This window comes from Carcharhinus amblyrhynchos, chromosome 3, assembly GCF_965287045.1.
Source record: "Carcharhinus amblyrhynchos chromosome 3, sCarAmb.v2.hapA, whole genome shotgun sequence".
NCBI lineage: Eukaryota > Metazoa > Chordata > Chondrichthyes > Carcharhiniformes > Carcharhinidae > Carcharhinus > Carcharhinus amblyrhynchos.
Window position 1 is genome coordinate 31,511,464 of NC_137326.1, and position 12,309 is coordinate 31,523,772.

The 12,309-nt window shown below is 43.8% G+C and overlaps 1 protein-coding gene across 1 annotated transcript in view; it reads right to left on the bottom strand.

Annotated features, from left to right (window-relative positions):
* The window catches only part of cfap20dc (CFAP20 domain containing), a 339,085-nt gene that overhangs the window by 12,489 nt on the left and 314,287 nt on the right, over positions 1 to 12,309 (bottom strand). The window contains exon 16 of the mRNA XM_080182992.1: positions 8,481 to 8,590. Coding sequence (XP_080039118.1) covers positions 8,481 to 8,590 — 110 coding nt within the window. The remainder of the gene's footprint in view (positions 1 to 8,480; positions 8,591 to 12,309) is intronic.

A 12,309-nucleotide genomic window follows, 5' to 3' on the forward strand; every position in this document is an offset into this window, starting at 1 on the left:
TTAGTTGATGTTTATATGCAATATGGCAGGTCTTAATTTATAGAGCAGAATTTCAACTGCCAAAGCATATTGGGTGCCAGCAGGGAGTTTAAATGACTGAAAAATGGTTGTAGTTGGAAACGCAATGTGATCTTGTCCACTTCCAGGTGTTACTGGAGCACGTTCCAAGACAAGCCCCTGTAGGGTTAATGATTTAAATACGGAAACAAGCAATAATTTTAATTCAAGATTTTGACTTTTAACAGCCAGAATCAACAAGACAAGGAACATAACAGGGGATCATTGATCAATGTCTTTGGAAAGTCATTTAAACAGTGAAACCAAATAGCTGTTAGTCTGCCTTTCTTCTGAGATGATGATTTCATTGCTTCACTTCATGGTAATCTTTTCACCTTCTCTGGGTTCAAGGAAGCTTGGTTAAATTGGCTCCTTTTATAACATAAATATTGGGCTGGGAAAAGGCACCCACAAGGGAATGGATCATTTTAAAATTAATCTTGTGACAAATTGAAGAAGCTGAATAAAAAAGGGAGCCAGTTCATCCCTGCTCACCCAGAGTAACACAATTGGGATCCCCATTTGGAGACTGGTGGTAACAAATGGATGTTATAGCTGATAAATAATAAACATTTGTTCTCATCAAAAAGAATATTTGTGTTTGATGTGCAGTGATCGCTAAGATTTCAAACATAACCAGATGCTATTCTTTAATCCCTTTTTAACAAATTCTTTGAAGTTAATAGAAATTCAAAAATTTAGCGATGAAAAAACTCAGAATGCTTAGATGTTAGTGTTATAGCTGTAGTTAAAAGTTCTAACCAGTCCTTTGATAAAGCAGACATCAACATCTGTATGTTGCGAGGGAAGTAATTATTGCTTAACGGGCCAATTTTCATGAATCATTATGTACATCCTGCCATACAAACTACACTGTTCCACAGGCACAGAGTCATAATGGCACAGGCAGAGACCATTTAGTTCATCAAGGTCATTCTAGCTCACTTCAGAATGATGCAACCTGTCCCATTCATCGGCTCTAATCCCATAGCCCTGAAAGTTTATTTCCATTCACCCTTTTTGAAATCATTCTTTGAGTCTTCTTCCACCATCCTCATATACATGAGTACCAGGGCATTATTACTTGGCACGTTAATAAGTTCTTCCTCATGTTCTCCTGGCCTCTCTTGCCCAAGACATTAAATATGTGCCCTCCTAGTTCTTGTATATCTGCTAATAGGAGCAGCTTTCTTTTGTCAACTTTCACTAAACCATTCATACACTCGCATTTTTCCTAAAAAATGGCAAAGCATGGTAGCACGTGTAAAAACACAGCTGTTCAACTTGCCAGCCTCAATGGTGGGTTTTTACACTATATCATGTGCTTCCAATGTTATTATTCATCCACTGGGATCACATCATATCGCTGATAGGATGTGTGATTTGCCCATCTTACCATGACCTCAGAGATTTTCAATGGTGGGTACCAGATTTAAAGTTGCTCCTGCACAGTGTTCGCATGTTTTCAACTCCAAATAACAAACGACATCCAATGGGAGGAAGCCTGCAGTACGCAAATTTAGTGACAACTCACTGGAATGCTTGTTCGATGTATTGGAGACCCACCACAATATCTCCATTCTGGATTTAGGAGCTCCATCAATCCATCTTGGGAGGCGGTCACTGCAGTGGTCAGTGTTAATGTCCTGCAAAAGAGGTCAGCCACCCAGGGCAGGAAGAGGATGAATGATCTCCTGCATGGCCGAATGGCCTACTCCTGCTCCTATTTTCTGTGTTCCACCTCAACTCACATGCTCACAAATCCAGCATACATTCACAAAGATCTCACTTGGTGCCACCTCAATGGACATCACCAGTCACTCTCACATTTCCACTGGGCGTTACCTCCTCTGGAGTTTGCATCCTTAGACTGTCAATGACACTCGCCACCTGCACATGTCAGGCATCGTTATCATAGCCCTCAAGTGTTTCGTTCACATTTTCTCCATTTGTTTTTATGCAGGACAAGCTGGCTCACAATAAGAAAAAGAGGACCATATTGGCAGAGAGTATCAAGGTTCTGTTGGACTTTAAAATGAGAGCCATCCAACTGGCCAAAGAGGATGTGGGCTGTGCTGTGCTGACAGTGAACTTTGTGGCACACACCCAAGTGAGGATCCTGCACTTAAGCATTCATTAGACAACTGTACTGTGAGTGATGTCTAGTATTTCACGTTCCCCTGCATTATGCTAATTATCTCTCCTTTCTTTTGCAGACCTCTAAGGAAAGCTTACAAGGTCAGCTAGGAAGGAGCCAGGCCACAACTGCCAGAGCCAGTGAAACCTTGGATGATAATTCTGAGCACAGCAACATTGAAGACCCCCTCATAGTGCTCTCTCACATTCTCCACCATTGCAGAGATACATATCTTAATGAGACCTAGTTCTAGGTAGCATCAGGCTCACAATCTGGTGAACTCAGTGTACAATCTAATCCACAGCAAGCAGAGGCAGGGACATCTCAGGTTGCTGGCACTCGGAGAAAGCTGAAGGCCAGGAATCTGCTGAATGTGAGTCAGATGATGAGCTTCTGGATTTGGTTCTAAATTAGTTGCTGGAGTTCCAAAGACAAGTTTAGGAACATCAGGAAGGGATAGCTGCTGAAGTCTTCAAATTGTAACAGATGATGGAGCACTCTGTCTGCCTTCAGTCAGTGCACCAAGGTCACCACTGATAGGATGGCAGCTGGCATGAAGACCATGATCAGGACATTGAATGAACTGCACTCCATTTCTGTAGACCTTGTGACATGCATCAGTGTCAATGTGAGAGGGGGGACGGGGCATCTCAATCTCACTTCGGCTGCCCCTTCTCTTTAAGGAGTCAGCCAAGGACCCTCAGGACTCATACAGAAGAGGACAAGCAACTTGATACTCTGGAACTATCCACCTAAGTGTCTGACCGATTTAAATTCCCTTTTCCTGTGACCCCCATCATTTCCAGCTCCACATGCTGAGCAGGGTGCATCTACCCCACAGCAGGACACCCAAAGCAGGTGAGGGCTCCCAGGTCTCAGCCTTCTACAGGATACCCATCAAGGGTAATCACAGACAACAGATAATAGCAGTCAGAAGGCTATGCCAAAGAGCAATGTTATAGGAGCAAGTATGTGGTGAGCCAGAACAGGGATCCTCATATGCGAAGATGTGTGCCCTTAAGGGTTAAGTTTAATTATTAGTATCACCAGTAGGTTTACATTAACACTGTAATGAAGTTACTGGGAAAATCCCCTAGTCGCCCCACTCCAGCACTTATTCGGATATACTGTGGGAGAATTTAGCATGTCCAGTGCACCTAATCAACACATCATTTGGACTGTGGGAGGAAACTAGAGCACCTGATCATAACCCATGCAGAGATGGGGAGAACAAGCAGCCTCCACGCAGACAGTGACCCAAGCCGAGAATCGAACCTAGGTCCCTGGTGCTGTGAGGCAACAGTGCTATTCACTTTGTTACCGTGCCATCTCATTGTCAAATTGTCTGACCATCTTACAGTTCGCAAAGGCTGGCCATCAGGACAAACTGGTTGTATGTCAGAGGAGGCATCTCAGTGTCATGTCTCCAAGTATCTGGTCTCGTCATTTCTTAGGTGTCCCACCCCCATTGTGTGGGATTAATGAAGAGCAAAGAAAAGTACAGCACAGGAACAGGCCCTTTAGCCCTCCAAGCCTGTGCTGATCACGATGCCCCAACTAAAAAAAATCTTCTGCCCTTACTCAGTCCATATCCCTCTATTTTCTCTATATTCATGTACCCATCCAGATGCCTTTTAAATGTTGCTAATGTGCCTGCTTCCTCCATAACCTCTGGCAGTGCATTCCAGGCAGGCAGCATACTCTGTATGAAAACTTTCCCCTTCACCTTGAACCTGTGCTCCCTTGTAATTGACACTTCCACCTTTGGAAAAAGCCTCTGATTATCCATCTTGTCTATGCCTCTCATAATATTGTAGACCTCTATCAGGTCTCCCCTCAGCCTCCGTCTTTCCAGTGAAAAAATTCCTAGTTTATTCAACCTCTCCTCATAACCAACATCCTCGCGACCAGGCCAACATCCTGGTGAACCTTGTTCGCAATCTCTCCAAAGCTTCCACGTCATAAGAACATAAGAAATAGGAGCAGGAGTAGGCCATCTAGCCCTTCGAGCCTGCCCTGCCATTCAATAAGATCATGGCTGATCTGTCGCTGCTCAGTTCCACTTTCCCGCCCTCTCCCCATAACCCTTAATCCCCTCTCTTATCAAAAACCCATCAACCCGCGTCTTAAAAATATTTAGCGAGGCAGCCTCCACCACTTCAACGGGCAGAGAATTCCAGAGATTCACCACCCTTTGAGTGAAGAAGTTCCTCCTCAACTCCGTTCTAACCCGCTCCCCTTTTATCTTGAGGCTGTGCCCCCTAGTCCTACTGTCTTTTTTGAGCGGGAAGAGTCTCTCCACCTCTATCCTATCCATCTCATTCATCATCTTATACGTCTCAATGAGATCTCCCCTCATTCTTCTAAACTCTAACGAGTACAAGCCTAGTTTATTCAGCCTCTCCTCATAGCTCAACCCCCTCAACTCCGGTATCAGCCTAGTAAACCTCCTCTGCACTCCCTCCAAGGCCAAAATATCTTTGCGCAGGTGCGGCGCCCAAAACTGCACACAGTACTCCAGCGGCGGCCTCACCAATGCCCTATACAGCTGCAGCAAGACCTCCCTACTTTTATATTCAATCCCCCTCGCTATGAAGGCCAGCATCCCATTCGCCTTCCTGACCACCTGCTGCACCTGCAAGCTGGGTTTTTGCGACTCATGCACAAGGACCCCGAGGTCCCTCTGCACCGTCGCCTGCTGCAGTTTTTCGCCCCGTAAGTAATAGTCCTTCCTACCATTCTTCCTACCAAAGTGGACCACCTCACACTTGCCAACATTAAATTCCATTTGCCATTTCCTGGCCCATTCGCCCAGCCTATCTAGATCCTTCTGCAGACTCTCCACACCCTCCGCACAATTTGCCGTTCCCCCAATCTTGGTGTCATCAGCAAATTTCGACACCCTACACTCGGTTCCCTCCTCCAGATCATCTATATAAATGGTAAAAAGCTGAGGCCCCAGCACCGACCCCTGGGGCACTCCACTAGTCACCATCCGCCAATCCGAATAGCACCCGTTGACCCCCACTCTCTGCCTCCTATTTGACAACCAATCCTCTATCCACGCTAACACCCTACCCCCAACTCCATGTCCCTTGACTTCTGCAATAACCTCTTGTGAGGTACTTTGTCAAACACCTTCTGAAAATCTAGAAAGACCACATCCACCGGCTCTCCTCTATCCACTGCCCTAGACACATCCTCATAGAACTCCGGTAAATTTGTCAGACACGACTTCCCTTTAATGAAACCGTGCTGCGTCTGCTCTATCAAGCAATTCCCTTCAAGATGCCTCGCAATTTCCTCCTTAATGACAGATTCTAACATTTTACCTACCACAGACGTTAAACTAACCGGCCTATAATTCCCCGCCTTTTGCCTGGCACCCTTCTTAAACAACGGCGTAACATTAGCCGTTTTCCAATCATCTGGCACTTCCCCGGAATCCAGCGACGTCTGGAAAATAACCACCAAGGCATCCACTATCACCTCCGCCATTTCTTTCAGAACCCTCAGATGCATTCCATCCGGTCCTGGGGACTTGTCCACAATCAGCCCGTCCAGTCTGTCGAGCACCACCTCTCTAGTAACAGTAATGTCATCGAGACCCTCCAGTCCTACCACCTTTCCATCGCTAACACCCGGCAAATTATTCACGTCCTCCTCCGTGAAGACCGAAACAAAAAAGTTATTCAAGACCTCAGCCGTTTACCCATCCCCTACCACTAAGTCCCCCTTCTCATCCTCTAAGGGTCCAACGTTCACCCTAGCCAGCCTCTTTTTATATACTTATAAAAACTCTTGCTATCCTTTTTTATATTAAGCGCTAGCCCAGCTTCATAGTTTATCCTACCCTTCTTATCAACTTCTTTGTCAATCTTTGTTGACATTTAAACCTCTCCCAATCCTCTTCTCGCCCACTACTCTTAGCTACTCTAAATTCCTCCGCTTTTAATTTAACACTTTCCTTCACCTCCTTCGTTATCCACGGCTTATTACCTCTCCTCCTACTATCCTTTTTGACAATCGGAATAAATTTCTGCTGAGCACCAAGAAAGATCTCCTTAAAGATCCTCCACTGCTCCTCAACAGACCCTCCCTCCAACGCGCTCCCCCAGTCCACATTCGCCAATTCTTCTCTCATCCTACCGTACTCCCCTCTATGCAAACAAAGGACGCGTGTCCGGGAACCCACTTTCTCCTCCTCCATCTGCACCAGAAACTCCACCATACAATGATCACTGTCCCCAATAGGATCCTTCACCACAAGGTCCCTAATTCTACCCGCCTCATTACGTAGCACCAGATCCAAGATAGCTCGCTCCCTCGTCGGCTCCAACACACACTGTTCGAGGAAACTATCCCGGCAGCATTCCAAGAACTCTTCCTCGAGCCCCCCGCGTCCAACATGGGTCGACCAATCAATATGCAGATTGAAATCCCCCATAACTACGGCCGTCCCATTCCTGCACGCCGCACTTATTTGCGCGTTAACAGCCCGCCCCACCTCCAGATCATTATTCGGGGGCCTATAGACGACACCCACCAGCGTCTTCCTCCCTTTGCTGTTCCTAATCTCCACCCACAACGATTCCACCCTCTGCTCCTTGGCTCCAATATCATCCCTTGCTACCACCGTGATGCGATCCTTAATCAGCAGAGCTACGCCCCCCCCTTTTCCCTCCTGCCTATCCTTCCTAAACACTTGATAGCCCTGTACATTCTGCGTGTAAAACTCTAAATGTGGCCTAACCAAGGTTTTATATATGATTTCAACATAATTTCCCAACTCCTGTTCTCAATGTCCTGGCTGATGAAGGCAAACTTTCCATATGCCTTCTTCTTGGCCAGCTGTATCGAGACTTATAGGGAACAGTGGACTTGCACCCCTTGATCCTTCTGGATGTTAATGTTCCGAAGGGCTCTGCCATTTGCAGTATAATTCAAACCTAAATTTGATGCTCCAAAATGCATCACCTCTCATTTGTCTGGATAAACTCCACCTGCCATTTCTGTATCCAAGTCTCCAATCTATCTATATCCTGGCATGATGGCACAGTGCTGCTGCTAATCTGTCTCAGATGTGGCACTGTCCTCATTTTAGAAATTACATTTCAGTTGGATGTTCATTTAATGCTCCACTCACCCCTAGTTTTGTGTTTCTGTGCAATGTTCCCCACATGTCAGTTCCAGTGAAGCCCATGGGCCCAACCCCTTCCTCCATTCCTCCCCTTCCCCAGTGGAGCCTTGGCCCTGTGGCCTGTTACCTTCTGTCAGTCCTGGCTTGTCCCTTTCCCAATGGAGCCCATGCTCCACAGCCCCTTCCCTTCACAGTCCTAGCTCACTCCTTTCTCGATGGAGCCTTTGCCCTCCAGTAGAGCAAAAGCCACCCCTGCCGCAACTCTGGTCTGGTCTCTGTGGAGACTTGCTTGAAAGACCCTTCTGAATCTGAGGCAGCACAGTCTGCAAAGCTTTGCACTGATCCCCGCGAGTGCTGTGCTAACGAAGTTGTGCAAACTAATCTTGGAGTCCTGAGCCAAATGCAGGTCACCAGCTGCACGGTGTTTAAATGCTGTTGTGAAACACATCATTGTCAATGTGGGATTGAAATTCAACACAGAGGGATGATTCTGACAAATAGGTGTCATAACGAGATGCAAATATATACTGACAATGTTTGTGACATTCAGCAGTAGGAAACCTGGTCTGCCATTGATTGGTTAAGCACACAGTTGCCTCCTCATTTTGCATCAATGGAAAACCTGTTTTGGGCCTTTTTGCAAGATTTTACTCTCATGTCCAGCATAACACATGCTCCGATTGGGAGTGGAAAATCTTGGCCATTATCTTGTACATTCACCAAATCTCCCTTTAATCTCCTTTGTTCCAATGTGAACACCCCAGCTTCTCCAACCTAAGCTTGTAGCTAAAATCATTCATCTCTAGAATCATTCTAGTTAATTTCCTCCGCAGCCTCTCAAAGACTTTTGTTCCTGAAGTGTGGTGACTAAATCTGGACACAATACTCCAGTTGTGTCCTAACCAGAAACGTTCAACATAACTTCCCTGCTTTTGTACTCAATCCTCTATTTATGAAGTCCAAGATCCCATGTGCTTTGCTAATTACTTTTTCACTATGTTCTGTCACCTTCAAAGATCTATCGACTTGAAACACCAGGTCCCTCTGTCCCTGTACTCTCTGGCATTGTGCCATAAGTCTATACCATATATTGCAGCAATTTATCTTGCTAAGTTGTTAAGTGCAATATGTTTGAAATTCTCATACTTCCTATATCCTGAAGAACGGCAGGTTGCCGGGATGATAGTGAATTTTTCCGATCTTTCAGCTGTTCACTGGGCAGAATGATGGGGGGACTATAAATATTACCCCAGTCACTGTAAAACAGAAGAAAATAACAAATTAATAAAACAAAACAAAGTGCAGTTAAATTTGGAAGTATTATGTTGGAGAAATCTAGTTGATATCAAAGTCAATGGCAAAAACATTTCTGAAAAGACAGCAAATGAAAAAAGCGCCTGGCTACTGAAATAGAACACAACCAGTAACTAAATTACTGTTATGATCAGTATTGTATCTATAGTGGAACTACGCTGATAAATGACAGGATGACAAATGTGGAGGGGGGGGTGTCAATTCTCCCATCCTGATGTGCTGATCGAGTAGCACAGCAGGCCAGGAGATATCAGCACTGGCTGTTTTGCGGGATTCTCGCTGGGCAGCCAGGCCTCTGTGTGTCTCTTAGCCTAAGTTTTTCAGTGTCAACAGATTCCTGCTGAAAATCAGCGTGGTGGCGATTTGGTGATTAAGGTCAGTGGGGGATGGGGAGACCAGGAGGCCAGCAATATTTTTCTGGGGGTGGGGGGGTGGAGGGTGATGGGGGGGCAGGGGGTGAGAGGTCAATGATGCCAGGAGTGGGTGGGGTGAGAGGCCAGCAACCAAGCCAGCAATGGCCATGGGGGAGTGAGAGGCTAGTGATGTCAATGGTGGGAGGATCTGTTTAGTGACCTCCCAGAGATCGGCGCATGAGAGGGGGCCCACTCTGCATGCTAATTTCAGCCTCTTTTGCGGAAAAGGCCCCACCCCTGGCTTTTTCACATGATTCATGCTCAAACCCTCTGCAGTGCACAGAATGTGGGAGATTCATATTGAAAATCCCGCTGAAAAAATCCAACGGGATTTACTCCAGTTTTTACAGAATTTGACAATTAGAATATTTTTTGGGAGAATCAACCCCTCCACACTGCATTTAGGAATTAACCTTTTCTGTTAAAATCCCATGACCTTGAATAGTTATGTCCCATTATAGCATCACCAAACTCACTGGGTTAGCCTAACCAGTTGTTGGCTAGGCTGCAAAAATAGAGTTCAGCCCCTTGGATGATCTTTACATTCTAGTATATCACCCTATAATATTGTGTTAAAAAGTCAACCATCATTAAATTAGATTTATCAGCAAATAAAACAAGGAGCAATTTATAGCAACATCTTAAAACACAAAACTACATTAGTTTTCTGCTTGATAACTTCAGGATAATTTGGTCTGCAATTCAAGTACCTGAAAAGGACCAGTTATCAATTTAATTCTGACTGACTGGAGGTAAATGGGGTTACTGCATTGTAATTTTATAGCTTAGCACAGAGGAAATGATAATTTTGCAATATTGATGCTAAAAATTAAACCAGAGTCACCAAATTGATACAAAATCTTATGAGAAAGCGAGAAACATCCTTACTTCTGCATCATTATTCATACAAAATTAGAGAACTGTACTTTATAATTAAAAAATGAACTAAGTTTAATGATATTTGCTAGGACTGAAACACATCTAGTCATACAAATTGAATACCACAGCTGTTAAATGGGTATATTTACTCAAAAAAATGTGCATCATTTATCAAAGGCAGTGAAACAACTCACTACTTCTATTGCCCAAATGGGTCACAAGAATCCAGCTACATCATATCACATCATAGGCTTCACACCTAACTACTTTATATTTAATTGTTGACTTCAGGGTATGCTGCTTGGCTTTCGGTGCCTGATTTGATTGTTCCAAACTAATAACCGTGGTTATCAGTGCATTAGAGCTTGCTACTCCATCACATTCACCTGAAAAACTGTCTAAGCAAATACAATTACTTACCATTACTTTCATGGAGTGGGGTGTGAAAATTGCTGTGGACCACTCTTTTCAATATACACAAAGCATTTTCCAATATATTCTATAGTGAATGTGCCACGCTCTGTATGAGAAATCAAGTTTTTCTGAAAATTGACTGGAATTGTACATTAGGTTTGTCTATCTATCCACATTCAAACTTACAGTATTGACAGGGTAATGTTTTCAATTATTTTTTTAAAAAATGGACGTGAGTAGTTTAAGGTCAAATGAGACAGGTTTCTTTCAGAAAATAACATTTTTGGATCCGTATATATGAGTAATTGGAGATGTGACATGTGGCAAATGTTGCATGCTTCATGTTTCAGAGGATCTATGGTTGCCTAGGCTGTGTTTAATTGTTTTCTCAGAGTTACAAAACCAAAGTGCAGAGTGCACAGGGTAAGGCCTTAACCCAGCACTTTGCTTTATTGTGTGACTACCAGGAGAGTAGATGGTGAATTAAATGTACCGTGGCTTTTTTATTTCTAATAATGATGGGGGAATTTCATAATGAAAAAGAAAACACTTCTAATTTTTAAAAATCTAGAATTAAACAATTGAAAGCTTGCACAGCACAGATTACATGTAAAGTAAGATCTTTGCTGCACTACGATGCATCCAAGTCCAAACCAATACCAAAAGGTCTGGCTTTCAAGTTTACAACTTTTCTAAGCTCCACATTTTCTTGGCTTTTATTTAGTACAATTAATATTGAGTTTACAGAGTTTTTTTATGACAGACTTGTACAGTCTACAAGCTAATTGTATTCAGGACCAACACTTTTACAATTTTCCCCCAAAAGATTTGAAAAAATAATTAGTTTTAAATGCTGAAGTAATCAAGTTATAAAAGGTGCTGAATGAATACTGTTTAAAATACTAATGAGAAGAATAGATTATGAGCAGTTAAAGCAAAAACAGATGCTGGAAATCTGAAATAAAAACAAAACTACTGAGAATATTCAGGTCAGGCAGCATTCATGGAGGGAAGAACAAAATTAATTTGATTTGATTTATTACTGTTACATGTATTAGTATACAGCGAAAAATATTGCTTCTTGCGCGTTGTGGACAAAGCATACTATTCATAGAGAAGGAAAGGAGAGAGTGCAGAATATAGTGTTACAATCATAACTAGGAGTGGAGAAAGATCAATTTAATGCAAGGTAAGTTCATTCAAAAGTCTGGTGGCAGCAGGGAAAAAGCTGTTGAGTCAGTTGGTACGTGAACTCAGACATTAGTATCTTTTTCCTGATGGAGGAAGGTGGAAGAGAGTATGTCCAGAGTGCATGGACTCCTTAATTGTGCCGGCTGCTTTGCCAAGGCAGCGGGTGTTGTTGACGGAGTCAATGGATGGGAGGCTCGTTTGCGTGATAGACTGGGCTACATTCATGACCTTTTGTAGCTTCTTGCGATTTTGGGCAGAGCAAGAGCTATACAAGCTGTGATACAACCAGAAAGATCGTTTGCTATGGTGCATCTGTAAAAGTTGGTGAGAGTCATAGCTGATATGCAAATTTCCTTAGTTTTCTGAGAAAGTAGAGGCATTTCTGAACTATAGTGTCAGCATGGGGGACCAGGACAGGTTGTCGGTGATCTGGACACCTAAAACCTCGAAGCTCTCGACCATTTCTACTTCATCCACGTTGATGTAGACAGGCGCATGTTCGCCATTATGGTTCCTGCAGTCAATGGCAATCTCCTTCGTTTTATTGACATTGAGGGAGAGATTATTGTCATTGCACCAGTTCACCAGATTTTCTATCTCGTTCCTATACTCTGTCTCATCATTATTTGAGAACCAATCCACTTACAGTGGTTTTGTCGGCAAATCTGAAGGAGAATTTGGCCATACACTTGCAGGCTTATGGAGTATAGTAGGGGGCTGAGAACACAAGGGCACCGAAGATGGGCCAGATATTCTGATTAGCA